This window comes from Vidua chalybeata, chromosome 1 (genome assembly GCF_026979565.1).
Source record: "Vidua chalybeata isolate OUT-0048 chromosome 1, bVidCha1 merged haplotype, whole genome shotgun sequence".
NCBI classification, from domain to species: Eukaryota; Metazoa; Chordata; class Aves; order Passeriformes; family Viduidae; genus Vidua; species Vidua chalybeata.
In genome coordinates, this window is record NC_071530.1 from 70,118,421 (window position 1) to 70,143,061 (window position 24,641).

At 36.7% G+C, this 24,641-nt stretch overlaps 1 protein-coding gene across 1 annotated transcript in view; it reads right to left on the reverse strand.

Moving 5' to 3' along the window:
* Positions 1 to 24,641, reverse strand: part of GMDS (GDP-mannose 4,6-dehydratase) — a 407,972-nt gene that overhangs the window by 318,729 nt on the left and 64,602 nt on the right. Inside the window, exon 4 of the mRNA XM_053950230.1 lies at positions 24,143 to 24,252. Coding sequence (XP_053806205.1) covers positions 24,143 to 24,252 — 110 coding nt within the window. The remainder of the gene's footprint in view (positions 1 to 24,142; positions 24,253 to 24,641) is intronic.

Sequence of the window (24,641 nt, forward strand, 5' to 3'; positions counted from 1 at the left end):
GGTTTTCTCCTCTTTGCCCTTTCCCCTGTCCTATACCTCCATCCTCCTAAACAAAAGGCATGGAAAAGGAAGACAATTTTGCTAAGAGAAGTTACTGCTTAGGGGAAAAGTAAAGACAGGCAAGGGAATGAAATACTCACTCATCCATCCAGTGAAGAGATAACATCATGTGGAGCACCATATTTACCTAATCAGATGAGCATTAATTGTGCTTGTATGGCTGAGGCAGGATGACAGCTCCTTCCAAGCACCATCAAGAAACACACTTTGTCATATGGCAAATTTACTCTTTGCCAGATGTTAAAATGGAAATCTCTTTACAGTATCTTTAAACACGTATAACTTTCACTTTGCACATTAAAGGCAGCTTTAATGCAGCATTCCATTCGGTGTATTAATAGTAAAATCATTCTTGTCTAAACACAACAGTTTTAGCTGATGCCTCAGTATCATTTTGTCCTGTTAAGCTTATATGCGCTTGTTCATCTGCCATGATCCAAAATACCTGCCAGAAACTTTTCTTGTTCTCTTGGCCATATTTTTTCATGAATGAACTCACCAGTACATTTCAAGGTGATGTTTTGTTTTTAAATCACAAGCATAAAATTGTTTTAAATTTCCCACATCTCCCTTTATATACACAGAGGTTCTCTTTACTCCCTCTTCTCATATATATAATTTGGCAAGAGAGGGAGGGGAGTGTTTGTTTGGGTGGTTTTTTTTGGTTGGCTGGTTGGTTTTTACTTTTCCCATGCATCTGTTGTGGTTTTACTCAAAGCGCCAAACATTCAAGTAAATTGTGGAGCAGATCATTTATACTGTTACAAACTTACTGCTTTTTTGTAGAGGGAAAAAAAATATAACCTCACATAAACTGAGTAATATCAGAAGACCTAAATAAAGTATTTTTCTCATGAAAGGAATGTGCTCATCTACTCCCATAGAACCATTTTATTCATACCAACTTGCTCCTTAAACAGTAAGTAATGCTTTGTTTTGATTTTTGCAGCTGAGTGAACTGTATTAATGGCTTCTGCCAAAACAGAAAGCTCAGGGGAGGAACTGAAGTCCTAATTTATATAATCAAAATTAATTGGTAGTTTGTATCTTTAGGGATTACAACAGGTCATTATATTTGATTGAAGACAAAGGACAATACAAAATTTTTAATTTAGCTTTCACATTTAGTAGTGAAAAACTTAAGTTTTAATGCTTTGCATTTTAGATAGTCATATAATATGTGTGTGTTACAGTTAAAAGAGGGATCAGTGAGGTCCCTCTTTTAAAAAAAGCTCCTAATTACATCTTCATGAAATGAAGCCAAGTGACAAAGCCAGTTGCTGCTGTCTATTATATGTAGCTGCTTGGCTATATTGAACTAATTCTTTAGCACTTTGATTTTCACACCCTGGTTTATAGGCCTCTGATGATCCACAAGCTCAAAGCTAATGGTCTACAGGCGAGATCTCATTTAAGTGTTTTTAATTAGAAACTCAGCAGAAATACACAGAGTCCTCCATGGAACAGGCAAAGGGTAAACAGTGCCCATTGGTACAAACAACACAGGAACCACTCTCAGCATGACCTCAAAGGATTCCATGGAAAAATAAATACCAGTACAAATTTCACCAGGAAGACTGGCATCAGGATCTTAGTCACATGAACTTCAAGGAAGCATTGGGCTTTATAGCATATATCTAGAAACTGCTTTTTCAAACCACCTTAATAATAGTAACAGACAATTGTCTAATAATGGTTGGATACTGTCAGTGACTCTTCAGGTCCAGTGGAAGACGGGATCAGTAACAAACCAAGTACGTGGGAAAAGCTGTATGGTTCATTATTGGATTCCACAGAAACACCTCACAAGACTAAGGATGCCCACTTAGAGAAAGCCCCTGTTCCTCAGGCTTGCTTTGCAGCAAGCACATCAACATTCAACCGGAGAAAAATGAATCAACATCCAGCAAGCTCCAGCTGCCAGTTCATCATAAAATTTTTGAAGTAATAAGAGTATACCCAAGGGATTTAGGGTATTAATTTAAAACAGCCTCCAGTTTACCCACACAGATATAAAATAGAAGAATGCTTGTTCATCCTTTTACTAAACCCATCTCAGATGACTTTTTTAAGAACTGTTTGTCTGCTGTGTTCACAGACCTTTATTGTGGTGTCGTAGCCAGGGAAAACCCTTAACAAACCACTCCTCATTCATGAAGATCCATAACAACAACCCATTCTTTTAAAAGTCTACAGAAAGATAGAATTGTCACTGGAACAGACAGTGAAAATGCAGTCCATTTTCCTATGAGTAGCTAGAACAAGGGTAAATTGAGTAAACCCGGAGCTGTGATTTTTTGCAGGTGTGTTTAAGCTTTTCTTTTTATCACTTAAAAATAAACCAACACATTTCCAAAACTCACAAAAGCAAAAGAACCCTCCTACAGTACTATAACTCTGTAATCCTGCAATTCCCTATTGTAATCCTGCAAAGCTCCCTATTGCTCAATTAAAATATGTCTTTACATTTAAAACAAATCTGAGTTTTCTTCCTTAATGCGCTAATAAGTGCCAAACTGTTCTACTGATCTTTTGAGCAATAAGAATATTATAACTAGACAAAACAAGACAAATCCTACCACCAGAAGCGTATTCAAGGGTAGTTCTAGCCACAGACTTTCCAGTTAGCTATGCTCCTTCCAAAGAATTAATCAAAATGTGTTAATTCATCTGTCGAAGCTTGATGTCACAGTAGCTTCTCTGTAGGTTATAAGAATGGAAACCAGACTCCCTTATCCTGCTTGGTCAGCCCTCTTGTGGATCTATGTAGTTTTGTATAGAGTTGTTGAATCCAGTCATGGCATTTGGCAGCTACCTATTCCAAACCCCAGCCTGCAGTCACACTGCTCTCTACAATGCCCAAAGGAATAACAACATCAGCAGCAACAGCTGACACCACCTTCTCAGGAAAATCCTCTAAATGCCAGATGGGCTGAGAGAATATTCCTAAACCATTTCTGCTCTCGTGGCTTTAGGACTTCCAGAAGGAGGACAAAGGGAGTTTTGGTGGTAGTGGCACACCAAGAAGCCAAGCTGGGTCTTGCTAAAGATAAGTTTGTTCTTTGCCAAATCAGTAGTGAGTGCAGAGGTGGAGAAGTGCTGGCACAACTTCTGCCTCAGCTATGTCTTCTCTCACCCAGCTGGAATGACATAGTAAGCATCTCCAGGAACTTCAGAAACACTCCTTGCACCTCAAGGTGGCACAGGCTGGACTCATGAAAATCATGAATGGAAAAAAGAGCTTATTTTAAACAATGCGTCTAACGTTTTTATCTGCAAGTACATATCTTTAGGAAGTGACAGCTTTTCCAACTCTAGGAACAATCATCAAGGTTTGTTTTTCCTCCTTTAATTATTCAGGATACCAAGATCCCTCATTATTCATGAAAAAGGATTTTTTTTCCTTTCTTTTCTGATGATAAAATCACCTCCAAAATATTTTAAGGTTTAAGAAAGCATCTTGACATTTAGGTAAGAGCAGCATAATACATAGTTTTCATAAGCCAAGAGCTGCCTACATGTTGTTCTAGTGAGCACTTTATTTGGAATTTTGTTAATAGCTCATCATCTGTATTTTACCATGCCATTCCTACTGACAAATAACAAGGAAAGGAACACTCAAAGATTCTCCAAGAATCTTAAGATAAGATGTTATGAGAAACAAAATCTAAAAACCTGAAAACCAGAGGATTTGTCCTTCAAAGTCTGAATCAGCTTGCGTAGATGTAAAGCAATTGGTTGCATATTGCAAACACAAGAGCCAAGGAAAATAATTTTCAGTCTGTTTGTATACACCATAAATCAGTGAAAAAAATCCTAACAGAAAGACAGGGCTTTATACAATGAATTTCAAATATTTTAACAAGTGAGCATTGCACTACAGTGAGTATCAGAACTTCAGCTGGATTTCAGTTCCCAACAGACAATGGCAATGGAAGAGTTAAACCTCAGGACTGCTACTTTTAAGCCTAGTATTTTAGCCATTAGAATATGTTCTTTACTAATCTCCTTTTTGTTCCTAAATACGTTTTTTCAGTAATGTTGATTGCTCCAAAGCTCCTATCTGCAGAACTCTAATGAAACTACAAGGAGTATTTAAACCTAAGGTTGAATTATCAAGTATTTTCAGGATATAGAAAGCAGGAAACAGCAACACATTATGTAATACAGCCATTATATAGTGCCATAATAAATATTTAGAAATTCCAAGACTCTCTAAAGAAGCCTTTCGTGCACAGTATCAGCATTCATCCCTTCAGGGTGTAACATGCAGACTGCTTCTCCACAGGGAGTTTTATCTTATTTCATTTTCGTACTGCATTCCACCTCTATGTCGCCAACCAAATTGTTTCCTGTTTTATTGTACAGAAGACCAAGAAAAAGCTTAGTAGTCACTATCTGCTTTTAATGCATACTGATCAAATTACCTAAGGCATCTAATATATCTGTTATTATTTTACTGTAGGAAGGCAACAGGGTCACAAAAAGTCCAAAATATTTTATTTTTACACCTAAATTTTATGCCTAGTATTTAAAAACATTTTAAGAACTATTAGAGTTGCTTCATTTTCACAGTAAGAATTTCAAATTTTTGTTTTTATGGCTATCAAATGCTTTGCTGACTTAAGAAAGGGCAGTGTCACTTAATTCAGAAGGTACCTTTTAAATTTCAAGAACAGCACTGAAGCCTTGGCCACAATACAACAATACAGTATTAACACTTGCACAATCTTCCCTCTGGAAAAGGGACTATTTCTTTAACTAGATATCATAAAGAGCAAGTTAGGGGTTTCTTTATTTTATTTAAATAAAGTTATATCAAAATAATATTTTTGGTTTTAAAATTTCTTTATTCTCACATCAAATCTGAAACAGAAATGTATTAAAACTCACCTCAGTTTAATTGTGATGAACTGAGCAACAGAGGCTTCCCACAACCTAGCATAGTCCACTAGATCAATTAGCATCTTAACAATATATTAAGTCAAAAGGTTTGCAATATCAGTGTTACACAAAAACAACAACCAGCAAAGCCTTAATGGCAGTAACTTGTGGGTTTGATATGTATGATTCACAAACAGCCAATAATCAAAACATGGACCATAACAAAATATTTGTGTGTTACTTAAAAGTAAAATGGAAAGGACAGCTCTCTGTGCCAAGAGGACTTAAACAAGCTCATGCTCATTCTGCACTAGAAATGGCTACAGTAAAAGTGTTATTTTATGTCTGTGCTTCTGAGAAGAGTCTCTATCATCTTGACTGCTTGAATTAGCAATTACTACTGGTACATTAAACAAAACTATGTCACCACCTAATAAAACAATTGATTTGCTTACTCTTCAAGAGGAAAATACCAGCTCTCCTACTGACACTGCTGCAAGTAGAGGAGGGAGAAACCATCCTTCTCGCCTCCTGTGAAAGGATCGGGCTCTGGCCATGATCAGGAACACACCAAGTAGAGCACTGATCTAACCCGATACAGCAAGTACTGCATGCACCTGTAACACTAACCCCAATGTGCACTATTCTCCCAAGGAAAAAAAGAAAAGAAATACCTCAACTTAGAAGTCAAAGCAACAAAAACTAAAGTAAGGCTCTTTTTGAAGAACAAACAAACAAAAAATCAATCCCTTGAGCTTGGGGTACAGCCACATCATGGCTGGAACGTCCTATTAATAGTGTCTGACAGAGTAAAAACAGTTATCACATTGCAAAGTCTGAATTATTCCCACAGAATTCAACACTTGAAAAAGTCCAAAGCATTTGTTTTTCCAGAACAGTTTTATAAACATAACCTAGTCATTAGAATATGCAAGCATCCTTTCTAAAGTATATCTAAATATCCATTAAGACTAGATGGCTGAAACGCACACATTCTGGCAGGGAAGCATGTGCACTTCTGAGACCAGCCTACCTTTGAACCTCTTCACCGTAGCTTATGCTTTGAAGTAGGAAACCATAAATGGAAGTTGTTGCTTTCTTCACTTCACATACAAGATGAAAAGTCCCCACGGTCCCCACGAAATGCATGTTGGATCAACAGATCCGAAGATGATGAAAGGCAGCAAAAGTGACACGGAGGAGCTCTTGTCACATGGAACAACAGATCTGTGCCATCAGCACAGCCCAGTGGGGCAACACACCATCCTGCCTTGGGGATGCAGTTAAATGCTGAAGTAATATGAAATATTACTACGAAATAAAGCCATTTTCTTACAGACAGATAGATACTCTGCTCTGCACAAGTTTGTTTCCAATATGCTAGCTCAGGGAAGAGCTGCCTTTTAGCTCTAGATATGTTGGAACATGCCTCAGAATTGTGGGTCTCTACAGGAGGGATTTGAAAAATATTAGACTTTGAGATGTGAAGAAAGGAGGTTTTGATTTTAAATATTATGTGCAAAGACACTCTGGGTTGGTGTAAAGGAGTAGAAAAGTAGTTTGTACCCACTGTCAGCTGCTCAGTAAAGATCTTAGGTCATCACAGGTGAAGTAGGATGCAGGTTACTAGGTGGTGAAACAGCCTGAGGGCAAGTCAACAAATTACACCCAACTTTGTTTTCAGCTTTGAGAAACATTCTGTAACTTTTTTCCTTAAATTAAAAATTTTATAATTTATAGACAAATAATGAAGATCCAGGGGGAAAGCAACTCCAAATCCAGTGCAGTAGATCTTCACTTAAAAAATTTACAATCAAGTTAAAGACAAAACTTTAGAATCAAGTTAAAAACACAGAAAAAATGAATAATACTGACTTTACATGTAGCTTCTTCTTAAAAAAAAAACCCAAACACCACCAAAAACAACAAACTCCAAACAAATCAACCAACCGAAAACCTAATGAGAAAAATACTATTCCTGTATTACTGCACAGGAGGTTGTAGGTTCTGTTTTGGTTTGTTTTAAACAGAAAGCCAAAATCATAGCAGCATTACAGCAAGCAGGCTGTATTAAAAGCTGTAAGAAGGAGCTGAAGCAATACTTTGCTCAGGTACCAGCACCAGTTGCAGAGCACACAAGTTTCTGCATGCTTGGGGTCTTTCTCTTCTGAGCAACACCTGAGAAACATACAGGAAAAAATAATTCACAATCTTCTGTGACAGTAAGCATGCATGCGGAAAAAAAAAGAATCCTGTAGCACTTAGAGTATTCAACCAAATCTGGAGTGCTTGAAGGAGATCCTGCTTATTGTGGAAGGGTCAGACTGGATGACATGTAAATGTCCATTCCAACCCAAACCACTCTGATGCCATAATTTTATTCAATACACAATCATCAGCATCTCCATGGCTTTCTTCCCCTCCTCATATCTACATACATACAAATACAACTGAACATTCCTGACCAGGGGACTATAAAAGCCTGCAGCTAACTTGTACTTAGGTGTGACAGAGATGTGCACATTTTTTCATTTTAAAAATTGAATTTAATGAAAAAATTTTGTTCTTAAAGTTGCCTGGATAACTTTTACCTCCCAGGAGCAAATAGAGTCTAGGATCTGTCTCTTCCTAAGTACTGCACTGATGATCTGTGGTTCATGTCTCCTGGGATGAAGCCCAGAAATGCCTTTAGTAAACAACACAAATACTCTCAGAGTTGACTTGGCACAAAAAAGAATATCTAGTTCAGGATGAAGAAGCTCTTCACATAACTGTGAAAATTATGCCAGCTTCAGCTTTTACATATTCTGTGCTTGCATAGTTATTGTGAGCTAGGTCGCAAACCACTGCAACAGAGTATGCGCCTGTAACATGCTGCACAATCTTCTGATGCAACTTCAGTTTTTTTAAGCATTCTGACAGAAGACAAACACCCTGGAAAAGTGTTTTCCATTCCCCATCATCTTTTAACTATACTGTTCCTGCCAACTGCTTTATCTGAAAGCTGATTTTGACAAGACAGATAAACCTGCAGAATTGGTGCTGTTTACATTTGCCCTTTTAATTTGGTAGTGTTTTTGCTGGGAGTTAATGTAATTGTTCTGGTTTGGGTTTTGGGGTTTTTTTACATTTGGTGGTGTTTTGGGGTTTTTTTGGATGTGGGCTAGTGTTTCTACCTGCATTATCTCATTGGTCCCTGCAACAATATTCAGAAGGATTCCAAATGACAAATACAGAAATCTAAGCTTTGGAGGACTGTACATGCAAATACATATGGCAGTTAAAGTACTGCTCTGGATTCAAGAAGACTGACACAAAACATTGGCCCAAGGAGCCTTCATTTACATTTAAAACCACCTTGTTGGCAACAGAATTATTTCGTGATCAGACGTATCATGGCAAAGGTGTATCAGGATATTGATGGGGGGTTTGTGCATGAAACCACCTCTCACAAAGCATTATCCCTACATGGAGTCTTGTTTTGATGCTTGCAGAGCATTTATTACTTTTTATTTTTAAAAAAAAGTGATGTTCAGATACCCACTCTTAGACCTAAACATGAGATAATGGAATTATTTCCTAACTTGCTCTGAGAGCAGGGAATATGCAGAACATCATTTTCTCTGTCAAAGTAGAAACACAAAATGGTTTGGGATGGAAGGGACCTTGTAGGTCACCTAGTTCCAAACCCCCCAGTATGGGCAGGGACAATGAAGATTCCAAATTCCATCCTACTGGTCTCATCATGTTAAACATACAAAGAAGGGACTTCTTTTCCATGTGTATCTTGTATCCTCCTTCCCACTAAAGAATTCAGTTGACCCACAAATTAAGGACCTGCAAAACTATCCAGAAGCAAGAGTGAGCTGCTGCAGATCATTGAGCTTTCAGTATCTGCACATTTTGTATTTTTACATCTTATTATTTTTGTAGATAGTTCTATCCACTAGCCCCTCTGGGATAATGTTTGGCCTAGTTTTCAAGAGCAACTTGAAGATTAGGAGGTGGGAACAGATGGTTTTAGTCAAAGCCCTTTAAATCAGTTCCAAAGTGTAATATTTTCACATACTCCCCATGCTTACCACCCATCTAAAAAAATAAAAAGAACAAAAATCAAAAAGTGACAAAAAAGGAAAAAGAAAGATGAAACAGATTAATTCATTTTGTCTGGCTTTTGTACTTCAATTTGATAAGTTTTAGTACGTAATAAAACACCCAATCTACTGCAGTTGTACTATTATCATTACATTTAGCACAAGACATGACAAATAGTAAAAATCTTTAGCATTACTAACATACAGAAAATACTTCTGATGATATTCCAAGTAATTAATCTGTTGCCACACAGGGTAACCAAGTCTTATAATGATGCAGTTCAACATGGATGAAATGTGGTATCTAATAATAACAGTTTAATAAACAGATAACAGAGTAATCTTTTCTGTTATCTGCTCTCTAATAATTTGTCACATCTTTTGTAGAACAGTTTCTCACACAGAACATATTATATATATATATATATATATATTATAACAGAACAAACCAAGGGAAAGAAAAAAAATTAGTAGCCTCCAGGTCTCGCTGCCTGTCAGGCAAGCAATTTCTCATTTAAAACACAACATTTTAAAAATAATTACTATGTTTCCAAGTTAAGAGAAATACAATAATTGGAATTCTGTGGGATAGCTACCATTGCATGAAGATACTTTAAATTACAGTCATTGACAAAAATAACTATTTCCCTATTGCCCGCTTAATTTCAACCACAGTTTCTAAAGCAAAGGTTTTTAAAACTAGCTCTAGTTACATGAAAGGATGGTCAAATACAGTAATAAATGTACTAATAACAATTTCAGTAAAGGGAAGAAAATATGAACAGGCCAGCACAGGCTGTCTGGAGAAAAAAAATCCTAGACACTAAGAAAAAAACCTCCTCTTATTTATAGGCTATGCTTACAAAAAATAACATGTGTGCTTAAGTTCTTAAAATGAATCCACCCTCATTTATAGCAAACATTTTTAACTACACTTTTATAATATATGGACAAAAATTATATTTTAGATAAGCAGATTTAATTTAGTGAGTATATATTTTCTGATTTTATGCAAATCTAATCAGGTTGTACAGATCACTTCATGTAGGCTAAAAGCTAAAGAAACCAAAAAATCAGCACTAATTAATGAAGATCAAGAAGCTACACGAGCCACCAACTTTGCAAGAACTAGTTTGCAAGAACTTTGCAAATACTAGTCCAATTAAAGCCAAGAAAAAACACATCAGAAAGCTTAGTCTGAAGTAAGATCCCTAACTGTGTATTAGTAGAAGTGAATCAAATATATATTTCCATTTAACTGCTCCATTTAAGCTATGGTTTGACATTACAGCATGATACTGCCATCCAGAAGAGGCGCTACAACCGCAGCAGAGCCCACTTGGGGTTTGGAAGACAGGTGGAGAAGCATCTCTGTGCTGGAGGTGTTGCCACATACCCAACACAGCAGGTAGAGATTAACACACAAACAAACCCAAGGGAACTTCATCAAAGGTGTGAAGTGACAGCCAAATTTACTCACATCCAAGTGCACTTTGGGATGTTCTTTTCAGACTCATAGGCATATGAATGAAAGCTACTTCAAAAAGATTAAGAATTACTTGTGATGTTTTTATTCATAACATTTAATGACACTATGGAAAAAGTTCCTCTTCAAATATTAAAGGCAAAGTGTTCATCTTTCCACACCCCACAAAATCAAAAGTGCCAGCTTATATAAAATAATATAAATCTAACCATAAATTAAAAGTTAAACTACATTTAATTAAGTTTCAATTGCTTCCTTGCCTTGAAATGTAATTGCATTTTCAATATATTGTCCTTGCAACCTTTAAATCTTCAAATTATTTATACTCCATGGCATTAAAAAGTCATGTTTCACTTTGTTAACACTGCACTTTGTGAACATGTTAACATCTAACAGTAAATATGCATATATAACATATCATTAAGAAAGATACCCCTCCTATAAAAATATTAGCATTTGCTTACAAAAGAAAAGTCAACTTTAATCTATACTTGCTGACAGAAAGGATAATATATTGCAGGCAATTCTGTTTTATCAATGGGGGTTATTATAATAAACTTTCTTTTACTTCCCCTCCCCCCACTTTTGTTTTAAGGCAAACTATTCACGGATTAAAAATATTTCTGCTTTATTAGGGAAACCATTGACAGAATGGAAAAATTGCCCTGTGAATGAGGACAGGTTTTCATACTAGATACTGTTACATGGATTTTTCAACCATTAAATTGCAACAATATTACTGTTAATAGATTGATAAATCTACACTGATACTATCATAAATATCTTCTATTGATCAGCAGCATGTCATTATTGGGAATTTTTGACTTCAATATGACTTGATGCCAATCGTCAGATTTTCAACTATTTTAAACTGAAACATTGGAGAAAAAGTTCAAATCATTTGCTTTGACTTACTCAGTAAAAATAAAGAATACCCTACACTAATATTTATAGAGGAATTCTAGTTCAGTACCTTAACCACAAATTCAAAGCAGCAAATTACAAGCAATAAACTACTTTACACAATTTAAACACAGCTAACAGTATGCAATTCTCCAAAAACCACCCAAAGTTTGTCTTCAACTGACTTGTATGACATTCTTTTAAATCCTAATTAGCATTCAGCACTTACAGTCCAAATTTCTAATACATATTCCTTATCGTTATAAGCTATTAAAAATACAATGCAGAAACATGTAGAGTAGCATTATGAAACACAGCCATTCAGTGGAACTTGCAGCATTCAGTAATGGCACATCTACATGTGACAAAATGAAAATGCACAACACCTAGAAATACTGACAGCTGAACAAAATCAAAGTATTAGACAGAGTTCAGTAACAAAAACCTGCAAGCATGAAATGCTCCCAAGCACTATAATTAATCTCTGCCAGTGATGTGAGTCGCCTTCAAGTCACACCTCATGACAAGTCAATCAGCCCCTTTTTTTTTTTTTTTTTGTAAAAGTATTGCAACCAGTTTCAGTAACATCTAGTACATTAAAAAAAAAACAAACTAAACAAACTTGAAGTGTTTTACAGAATTCCTTGCATAGTACATCTGAAAACAATTCTCACTTATCAGCTATATACATACTGTAGTGTTTCAATTGAGTTGTAACTTTTGAAATCTGCAGAAAGAATTATATACCTTTTTATTTCAAAAAACTTGCAAAGACTGCTACTGTAATTCAAGCTTAGACATGGAAGAGAACAGTATAGATCAGCATCATAAAAAAAGCATCTTATAGTATCCTTCACTCAATGCAAATTTTATTTTATTTTTTTCCAGTGGAATTGGGATTTTAGATAATGTGGATTTATTAAACTAACTGAATCTTTTACTAGCTCCAAAGACTTAGCTATGCTGAATGTATGCAGTGTTTTCAGGAGCATTTTTTAGAGCCTTGCAATTAAATTTTACTGCCCAGCTAACTAAATACATAGGTTGCATATGCCTTGTAATTAAAAGACATCACTTCTGGTGGATGTTCTTTGCCACAGTCGAGTTTTAGAAACAAGTCAAACGAAAAATATTACACCAATATAAAATTAGAAAAGCTCCACAGAACTCACAGCTTCTTACACAAACACACACAGAGCTTAAAAAAATCAGGAATATTAAGCATATTAAAATCTTTAAAGCAGTGATTAAAGCTTCTAGCATCCTTTAATTTGTTTTTACATCCTTGTTTGATGCTGTAGTCTTTGTTCTGATGCTATGCCAGTGAAATTGCATCACCATGAAGCAACATTATGCAAGAATGTCTGGCTAAAATTAAAATGCTATTTCTCAGCATCACATACTTACAGGAAAAATGCAGTTCAGACATTCACAATTCAATTATGCTAGCCAATATATTTGGTAAATACTTAATGAAAAATAGGGTCATGGAAAGCTAGTATGCATAGTTGTATAGGAAAATAAACCACTAGACTAATTCTGTTGCTCTAACCAGTCTTTTGGAGTCCAAGTCTATCACCAAAGATGCTCACTACAGCTCCATTTCAAAAAGTTGGAGCGATCAAAACAAGTTGAAATTGAGGAGTTCTTAATGTAAAGTAACACAGTACTGGATTTTTTTTTTTAATTAAGCTTTTTCCAAATAATCAGCTATTACATAAAACAAACCTAACCTCTACAAAACAAGTAACATGTTAGATTACAAACACATACCCAGATGTTCTCTCTCTCCAAACCTGAGTGTTTTGCACAAGCAGGGGAAAGTTCCTATGTTACAGTTCTTTAGCATCTATAAAAAATGAAGAAACTTCCTGAATAGCTGTTTTCTGCCTAATAAAATGTAGCACAGCATCATCTCAATAAGATTAAACTGCAGCAACAGTATTTAAAGTCTTCTGATTCCTAATTCCGATGGATTATCAATAAATACCAGATGTACACTGTTTACAGAGCAAACAATCATCTCATTCACAAGAGATGGTTAAGATACAATATTCTATACAGATTCTCTCATGGTTTTTGCTTTAAAAATAAAAATGAACACAACATCAAGAGATCCTAGGCATCCCAAAATGACAAAAAACTTTCACTTTTTCCTAGCAGCAACATTTATTGACAATAAAAAAGTAGCACAAAAAAAAAAGTCTCAATACAGTTCTGGAACTTATAAACAAATAATGCTTCCTCTTCCTTCAATTTCTAAAATGTTCAAGGAAAAATAGAAACTTGTGCCCATGGTCTATTGTAACAGTGGAATTAATCTCTGTTCTGTCACTCCTATGCACACAGCCTTTCTAAATCATAGGGGTTCTGTGAGTTTGATTGTGCATGTCTCACTGCAACAGTTCTTTTACAGAAATGTTTTGTGTGATTTAGGTTTTCTCAATGTTGTTTACCACACTAAGAAAATAAATGAAAACATTTTTTACCGCAGAAAATACTTTATTTCTCTTGTTTGCATGCCTGTAAAACACTGAGAAGCTTTAAGATACACAGTCTATTTCATCCACAGATGAAGGAAGTCAAGAGGATATACATACATTTTTAAAGTTGTATAAACCACAAAGCCAAACTTACATAGAACAAAGAACAAATCTAGCATTACTCAGCAAGAAGACTGGAAACATGCACACACACATACACCCCGACAGTTCTAATGAAACTGAAGGAAAAAAAGAAATACTGCTTTGTTATGCAAATGCACCATTTCAAAATTGAGAAAATTAAATGATGTCATTCAAGCTAATATCCTCGCCTCAATGGAAAAGTAGCAAGAGACAACAACAACCCTCCCTCCCCAGCAACCCCCTTGCAAACATTTCAATGAGGTTTGGCTTCAATAGCAGTCTGTAGCATTTAGCCTCAAGAAGAATTACCAAGAGAGTTTTGGAACTGCTTATTTTAAAAAGTTTGCATTTGTTCTGCCAACCTAATTCATCAAGACAATCAGTGCAATGCATGTATTATTGCATAGTCACAGATTTTTCATAGCTTCATTTCTAGTGTTCAGAACAGCAATTTAGTAAATGGTTTGTAAAAATATAAAAACACAACCATGTTATTTCTTCCAAGAATTTAATATGTCTCCATGGAAGTATGTTCAGAGACACAATGAAAAAAAATTGAATTATATAACAGATTTAACATTTAGCAAAAGAAAAAAATGTATTAAAATAGCTTCATATTATTACTTATCAAAAAAAAATCACATGCATTTCCTTAATTTCATAGCTTCACCCACGTTCATATAGCAGATACTGTATATAATTGTTATACCTAGATTTTTCTTACAATTGCCACTCTAAGAAATTAAATAATAATAAAATAAGCAAAATAATATTAAAAAAAATGACACACAGACACGCTCATTCTTCTGCATGAGCAGTAATTTAAGCACAATGAAAAAGCTCCAGAAGTCAGAGCTATTATATTAACACTTTCCACAGGGTACGATGAATGATACTGAAAATCACCTACACTCTGACAGACCTGTGTTACCCTCCAATCTCAGTAAACTGCAGCAGCTTGCACTAATTGCAACACTTCAAAGTGAGTCAAATATCATTTTCTTTAAGCCTGTAAAAAATAAATTACATAGTGGTTTGGGTTTCTTAATAGCTTGATGAAGAGGGTAGATGGATCACTAAAATATCAAATCAGGGAAAAAGAAATGTAATTATATAAGAAATAAGTTCTTATCAAAATAGAAACCTCCCAGATATCCCCCAAGCTGCTGCAATAGTTTTTCAGGCAGATGGGTTTAAAAGCACGTTTACAGAAAGTAAACACTTAATGAGGTCTATGATAAATATAGCCAGTAAACCTAATGCTCAGCCAGGATGGTTGCACTCAGAGCTGTAAGAGAAATAAAATATATTACAAAATAATATAGCACCCCATATTGAGTTTTCTAGCCTTGACAGAATTTCTAGACCCGTCATGCTATACTGCTACTAATAATTTCTCAACTTCTTTTACATGTTTCTACCATGATACCTTAAAATCTGAGGGCTTGAGCAATCATTGACATCAAAGCCTTCAATTCTACCTTTTATTTTGGGATCGCCCTACTCCAAAATTTTAGATGTAAATGAGCATAAAACAAAATATGCTAATGCTTACGATGACTGCAGCTATTTTGCAGCCATTAATTTTGTACTTAATAAATACTAAGCCAAACCCTGGACTAGTTTTATTAATCAAACACTTCTAGAGACAGATCTGCAGCTTGACCCATTTTAATAGCAAATCTAATTTTGGGGATCAGAACAGAACAGACTGCAGCTCTTTTCCTAAGAATGCTGACATTTAAGTAAACCTTACCAAAGAATGCTTGCCTGATTGAGGACTGACATTTCCTTTCTCTAACTCGCTTAAATAAAATATAGGCTTTCTGGCCAACTCCTACAGTACCCCAAGGCCGCTGTATATCACTTTCAGTTGCAACTTGTGAATACTTTCTTTTTCTTTCTGTCTCTTTATTTTGACATGCATATTATGTTAGCTGATTTCAATCATGTTGCATGAGTGGATGACATACCTGAAAAGATTAAGTTTTGCCACCTGGGACTACTCCAGAAATTCAGTACTTTATAGCATCTCATGCCCTTCTTCATCCTCTATGCGCCTGCACTATCAATAGTAGCTTTCTTCCCTATTTTATGCCAAACGACAAGTCTTTCAAGGCTGCAGTTGATACAAGTCAGCTTGAAGTGTCATTCCCCCCCATTTCCATTCCAGGATGGAGCTGCTCCATTGTGTACAACACTCTGCTGCCATCTATTTGACACAAGAAATACAACGCTGTGAATGCCACAGCTGGTTTTGCCTTCCCTTTCCCCCACCTTTCTCTTCCCCTGCAGCAGCTGTTAGAAGAAAACTCTCAGGGAAGTTTTTGATCACTCCTCCCTGCTCATGCCCAGAAGCAGAAACCACTTCAGCAGTTACTTTTGTACTAAAAAAAAAAAAAATAGCTACAGTAACAGCACATATTTGATTACTGCAAACAAAAGTAGAATTATATGATATACCACTCTTCTCTGAAAAGGGAATCCAAGTTAACAAACTTCCATCTGTAGGCCACCTCAAAATAAAATATACTTTAAACAATTATTTTAAAATTTGCAATTTAATTATGCAGCAGCAGAACTCATTAAGGGTTTGATTTCAGCAGGTATCCAGATGTAACTGGGGCTGTGGCGCTGAATGAACATAGATTCACCGGTTGCCCCCCTTCACTACACCAGACTTAAAATTCAGAAGTCAGTTAGGAAGTCAAATCACAGAGCCTCCAAGTAGAAACCACACACAGAGCACGAGATGAAGGAGGCGGTACTTCACCCGTCATCAGGGTCACAAAGATAAACACCACTTCATTCATCACAGCATTCAGCCTGCTTTGTATGTGACTGCACAAAACAAGAACAGCAGCTGAAAAAAGTCCCCAGCTTGCATTTGTAAAATATCATGCAAAAGACACCCACTGAAACTGCAAAAAACTCTTAAAGGAATCTATAATCTTCAGTTACAGATCCATGACAGTGTACATTCTGCTCTTTAGTTACTAAACCATATGGAAAAGTCCTGTCGCAGGGCTCAGTCTGGTCCTTTTCGCATCCCTGATTAAGCACTACTTTTTTTTACATGGCTGCTTTCCCAATACACTTAAGTAACATATTTGCAGGAATGTGCTCCAGCATTTACCCTGGAAATGATTCATAAGATAAAACAGCAAAACGAAAGACTAAAAAAGTGCAAGCTTTTCACAGGAATTATAAATAATGTCACTGTGATCCAAAAAGCATTTGAACTCTTGTTCAAATTTTCTACAGAGGGGGAAAGAACACCTTAGTTCAGAGCAAGAGAAGGGAGAAAAGGAGGGGCTTTATTGCTGAAGGGAGGGTGCAGGTAAGGAGAAAATGAGAGATATGGAATAGGAGGGCACAGAGGCAATACCAGCCTGCAGCAGAGGTCATGAGAGTTCTTCAGTAGTAAAAATATACCCATAAACATAATGCCATAATTTTCTAATTGATATTAACATAAGTAGTACTTGGTTTGGAGAGCAATTTGTTAAAGCTTGTATTTGTTAATAAATACTAGTACCACTGAGTGCATTGTTCCATTGTTCTTTTTATGTATTCATAGCATTTGCAGCTATAATACATATAGTTAACTATTAAAGTTAATCTGTTTAATAAAATTAATAGTTGCACTAAGTTTTTTCCTAACACTTGGTTTTAAATCTATTTAGTCTGACAAAACAAGCTGCAATTACAGGATTGTATAAAGTTGCCATAAATACATAGTGAACCAAGTGAAGAGACATATATAATTCCAATTGCTAACTATTACTGGAATTACCTTTCCTTCCAGGCCACACAGAATCTGTTTGAACAGGTACTGCACATACTATACTAAAAACATTGCCCAAAATATTTCAAGTTTAAAGCTACCTAAAACCTGACCACCGAAAAGGAATTAGATTACTTAAAGAATTTAAGGTACACAGCAAAACAACACATATAAGCATTTGAAAGAATCACTTGAGAGGCTTACTCTGCCCTCTGGTGCACTCCATCCCACAAGGACACAGCATCCTGCACAAATCTCAGGAGAGAATCCAAACAAGTGCAACAGTCTGAAGTTAAAGCAGTTAAAAGGGTGTGCTGAACTAAATTAAGACAGTTCAGCACCCTACAAGATCACACAGTGGGTAATACCAGCATGAGCAAAACCACTGCAGGATAGGTTAAGCCCAGCTAGTATTTATTCTTTTATATTTACAGCAGAGAGCCTACTTGTCCTGGCTAAGAACCAAGATCCCACCATCTAATGCCCTGTGCAAATACAGTGTTTTCTGGTTAGCACAGCAATTTTCCAATGAGATTGTGTTCCCAAGGCTGTTGTTACAAGCTGCCACCACCAGTAAACAGATGACAGGAGACTGACAGGTACCCGAGCATGCCACAGAACCACCACTCCACACAGAGGTCCTAGACTAATCAGAGGTACCCTAGGGCAGAAGGCTCTATATTTGTAGCCTGATAGTATAAATCAGATTTGGAAACTCAGCTTTTGGCTAACAAATTGAACAGTCATGCATGCTAAATTAGACAGAATTTGATATCATAATGAGACAATGACATATTCTATAAAGCCCAGCTATAAAATTCTCTAATGACATAAAATTAAGGCCTGTTAGGCACGTTTTTTTCCTGTGAATAAGTCCTACTACATCTCTACAGAGTATTGCTAATATTCTTTAAAATTAACTAGACTAGATCCTGTTACACTGAACAGCCAAAATATCTCTTCTATAAAACATACAAAAAATCCATTCATTTTCTCAGAAGCTGTGAGCTTCTGTGACATTCATAAGAAGCTTAAAACCCATGCAATAATAAAACAGCATACTGAACGATAAGAGCCACAAGGTACAGTACAGAATTATGCAATTATAAGCAATTATCAGCCTTGCTAGTAATGAAATACTGGAAAAGCTTTACAATTAATTCTTTGAATTATTTAGCCTACAGTTTCACATAAGCAGTATTAATGAAAAAGAAGTTTAAAAGTCCAAGTGCCCAACAACAACCAACACTATTTTTTGCCATGAGAAAACATTGCAAGATCAGAACCCAACTGTGTACATACAGTTAGCACATAAAAATAGAAGTAGCGTCATTAAGATTTACTTGTTAATGATACTTATGCGTGATAAAAAAAAACCCCACCCAAAAAATTAGAGAGGAGTATTCCTGTTAAATGGACCATACTACAAAAACATCTCCAGTGCAAAAGAATTCTTTTCAGAATTAATCCATCAAATAGACAATGATAGAGCTATTTTGTTCAGTGTTACTGAGATATTTGAAGCTAAGAAAAACCAAACTGAAGAGTTTCCAACATAAGGAGCTTTAATAGAGAGCTCTTCTTTAAGGAGGGCACATTCCCAAACCTGGCTATTGAACAGCATGAGACTTTGAAAGGATGCCAGAACTCTGCAATCAGGAGACTTCAGTACTTAGTTCCATGCTAAGTTATTCAGTGCTTTGAGTTTCCTCATAGCTAAGCACTCACTGTACATGTGCCATGAAAGCGCGTCCCTCACGTGAGACTGCCTCAGAGCAACACCATCCACTGCGACACAGACTTTGTCACAGATGATTTTCAGCTCTACTAACTGCATGGATAGAAAAGTGATGGGAGAAAAGTACTGCCCCTACAACACCACTGATAAAACCTGCAGGAGAAAGCCAGCTATATATAGTTTTAATTACCAGATTCACTTGTGTACTAAACAGGAGAATGCCAGCTTCCATGCCATAACCCAAACACCACCTTTTTCACTATTAAGTTGCACAGCACCATCTCCCCCAGCAATTATCACAACCACAATTACAGCTGCTGGAAGAAACATCCCATAAGAGACTGTGACAGGAAATTATAAAGATGACCTGTTTCCCATATGGTTCATATTCCTCAGACTGCGAGGAGTCTGGGGATGCAAACAGGCTTTAGAATGTGATGTAGTAGTAGATAAGTAGATAAGCTCTCTTCTCTCTTCAGGTAAGCTAAGAAAGCTCATCCTCCTGTATCCTATATCCTGGTCCTCATGGGTGATTTTTACCATCCTGACATCTCTTATGGGCACAATACAGCAGGTACAAGCCAGAAGGTTTCTGGAGGGCCTTGATAACCTGACGCGGATGACTGAACAGCTCACAAGGGGAAGTGCTATGAACAGACAATTCTTACAGTCAAGGAAGAACTGGTCAGGATAGTCTTAGCCCACAAAAGGCTGAAGGACTGGAGGATCTGTCATGTGAGGAGAAGCTGAAAGAGCTGGGGTTGTTTAGCCTGAAGAAGGCTCAGAGAGTGTTCTCCCTGATGTGTCACCTGATGAGCGGGATGGGAAAGGATGACTGAGACAGACTCCTCTTAGCTTATACAGTGACAGGAAGTGAGGCAATGGTCAGAAATTGAAATACAGGAAACATGCCATGTAAAAATATGAAAATTTGTGGTGGTGTGTGCTTGTTTTTTACTGTAAGAGAGAAGGAACTGAACAGGTGAGGAAACAGGTTGCTCAGGGAGGTTGTGGGGTCTCCATGCTACTATACACTTGACTGGACAAAGTTCTTTGTAACCTGCTCTAGATAACTCCACTTTGAGTAACCGGGTTGGACTATGCTGTCTCCAGAGGTCCCTTCTGCCCTTCAACCATTCTGCAACTCTGTTGAAATTATATGATGCAAACTTTTGCTTGTGTACTTCAAGTTTCCCCTCTCTGTGGATATCACACTTTCCCACCAACCAGGATCCAACTGCAGATTCAGGATTCAGTAAGAGACATGGGTGAGCACAGGCTTTTGCGTAAGTTGGAATTTTCCTCCCTGGGCTCTGAAGACCTATGCACTGACCAGGCTATTTAATACTACTAGGACAGCAAGCCATGAAACCAGCCCACATTTAACTACTCAGATACACTGAAAAAGTTTCAAGTGTTAAAAGAAAGATATCTTTTACTGAGGTTACACTGCCTTTTGGATTCAAAAATTTGTCAAATAATACTTGCCAGCTTCACTAGATCAGTACAATTCAAAGCAAACAAACAGAATTTTACAGTGCACTCAAATACTGATGTGACTGTCTGTCCTTCAAGAAAAAATAGTTCCAACTTTATGTGTGTGTGCCTCCTCCAAAAGACTGTGCAAAAAGAGACATTTACATCATTTTAGACAACCTACATTTGGATAATTGATTTTGAAGACATTCAACAAAGAGATATGAATATACAGTTATGGATAACAGAATTTGGATTAAGCCATCTTCATGCTACTATACACAATAATATATAATTATTTAGAATCAATGTACCGTGAACTCCCATAAAACTAAATTAAATGAAAAACAAAACATAGTCAGTTCACCAGATTCCCAAAGAACTACAATTCAAAGCAGGAGGACATATAAAGACTGAATAGAGAAAATGAGGCTAAACTGTTTATTTAGTAGTCGTGAAGTGAATGTGCTACTGTTTTCTAAACATCCCATGGTGAAGCCACAGTGCAGAGAGCTAATCCCTGTTTCTCACCAAAACAGACAGGAATGCACACTAGATAATTTGTTCCTACTGATGATATCATTCTGTTGAGTTTACTGTTTTTAATGAAGAACAAGTTTCAGTCTTCTCTTACTTTCTCCCATGTACAAGATCAGATCAGCCTTCCAGTGACCTACTTTATGAGTCACAGTCCTCACTATTTATGATTCAGAAAAACGTCTTCTCTGACAGTATTTCCCAGACTACTGTGGGTTCATTCCAAGAACCAATTTCATCTTCACTGGTTTCCTACAGGAAACCAGACCAACTTCCTATGATTTTATTTTCCTTCATTTCAGCACGGCTCACATAAACTAACTGGAAGTGAGAGTGATAGAAAACTTTATTCTGCATAAACACAAGCCAATACAAACACTACCAAAAAAATCCCGAAGACGTCACTGGTTCAAAGTGAACAGAATGTGAAGCAAGCTAAGATTAGAAGTTCTTTTCCCTCCTTCCCCAAACATGATACACACAAATTAAGTTTACATAACCACAGTCTAATGCTAACAGCTGTTTAGTGAAGACATTCACCTGAACAGATGGCCAAGTTCTACTCCCTCTTTCAACACTGGGAATTGTTTTAAAACGCTAAACACTGTTGGACTGTTTTTAACTCCTACCAATAACAGGGTCAAGTTCCCCCAACCACCTCAGTCAACAGACTCAGGGTGCTGATCTTCTCTCCTCAAGTGCAACACTGCAGATGCTAGGAAGCAAGCACACCTTGAAGGAGTTAATCTACACTTCCCATAGGACTGCTAACATTGTCTAAGTATCAGCCTGCTGCATCCAGGTGAGCTTCTAATAGAGCCATTTCTATTGTCCTCCAGGACATTAGGACATTAGATTTCCATAAGCCAAGAGTCAGCACCAGATCTGCATTGGCTCAGAGTCATAGAGATGGAAGAGACCTAGAAGGATCATCAAGTCCAACTCCTAAGTGAATGGCCCATATGGGAATTAAACCCACAACCTTGGCATTATTAGCCCCATGCTCTAACCAACTGAGCTAATCATGCAGTGAGACATTTGCAGAATAATCCTTCCCATAACCTATGGCAGAATCATCCAAGAAACTATAGCAGCAGCATGAGCACCACTATTACTCCTTCATACCCCTCCCACTGCTGTGACCAAGCTGTTGCAGCTGCAGCAGGCACGTGGAGATAGATGTTAGCATGGTACTAACATTCTAGTCCCAAATTAAGTGGGACAAGTAATTCCCACAGAGATTGCTATACAGTGAACCAGTTCAAGAGAAGGGATGCTGGGACACCTAGCTGTGGACTGCAAATATCCAGCATAGTTTGTTGGCTCAGATTTCACTGTGCAAAGCAGCAGTTCAGTTATCTTCTGGACCATCTTCTGTCCTTGGACTAATACACTCCTGTTGTTATACTGCTGTATGTGAGCTAATAAACTAGATCCATGTTAACACAGTTAATTCAATCATGCAAGCAAATTAAAAGCAGATTTATTTTTATTTCATGTCTGTATTCTGCTGTGTGCTGTGTGTGTTGTCAAATAACTGCAGTTTTTCCATGTGATTTCCTCTTGCTGCATTTCAAGGCTTACAGTGATAGGAACGACACACCACTTTTTGTGGGAAGGCTTACTCAGAAAACTAAAGCCAAACTGATTTTCAGGAGGCTTAAATACTCCTTAACTTCTCACTTCAAGAGAAGCCAGGAAATATTACCACTTTAGAATGCTTACACATTGCACACAATATGGGCAGGACTTATGACTGACACACAAATTATTTTAATGACAATTTTCTACCTGGACATCAGCTTCAGTTTGTAATCATGAAGTATGAATGAGGATTTTGCAAGTAAATACTGGTCACTTGTTAGTAAACTGAGCTTTTACAGCAGTGTAGCTTAATAAATGTAAACCACGAAGTTATTGCCTCTGCTATTCATTTTCCATCCTTTTGCTGTAGCAGTACTTGCCAGGGTCAAATTACTAGTTTTTAATGACCCCTTTTTATTCCACTTTCTCTAACTTGATTTTTTGGTAAGAAAAAGTGTTGTAATACTGCAGGTAGTAACCTATTGTTTGTAGGTCAATATTTCAAAGAGTATCACCTGCATGAAAACTGGTAAAGGAGAAGCCTTTATAGAAGTGATGCATTCTGATATATGTATTGATTTTAAACAAACCAGATAATGTTGTTTTAAGCACTCCTTGGCCCAAGTACACTGCATAATTTCTCAGCTAGGACTGATCAGCAGCAAAGTCTTCAGCAAAAGTTGTTTCACGTGGCAGAAAAACCAGATCTTTGAATATGTAGATTTTGTTGACAATGACAATTAAACCTCTTCTTCTGACATCTTAATATATATTGAGTAGCAAACTCATGCAGTAATTTGGCACCACAGTAAACATGACTGTCTTGACTGAAGGCACTGTTTACCTGATAAAATTAACAAATCTTAAAATAGCAATAAATGCTGCAGTCTAAAGTAATCAAGGTAATATATTGACACCACCACCACCACATATTAACAATTCTCAGTGCTAGAGAAAGCTACTCACCTTGACATGGCTCTGAGCTCCCAGGTTGTAAATCTCAGAGGGTTTGACTTCATTAATGATCTTCACCAGGCAGGTGCTGTCTGTGAGATCCCCATAGTGCAGCTTCATGTCTTCAGAGTTTAAGAATACAGAGTTAATACACTTTAATCTCAGAACAATAATGCATTTTTGGTCCATATCCTATTTCAGGTCAAGGTCTGAGCAAACATTTATTGGAAAAAGTCAAGAGATAACCAGCTAAACTCAGTTTTGCTCCACACAGGAGTAATGAATAGCATTTCAGATTATTTTTTCAATAATCTTATTTATCTATCAACATTTATATCATTTGTTTAGTAGCTTACACTTAATTTTCCCAGGTGTGTTAATAAGTTCAATGTCCGATACAAAATTTCAGTCACAAAAACAGGGCATTTTTTTCGTTTGGGCTTCCATTCTTTAACTGAAAAAATTTTAATAACTTCTCAAGGATCCATCAATGGCTTTCCTCTCCTTCCCA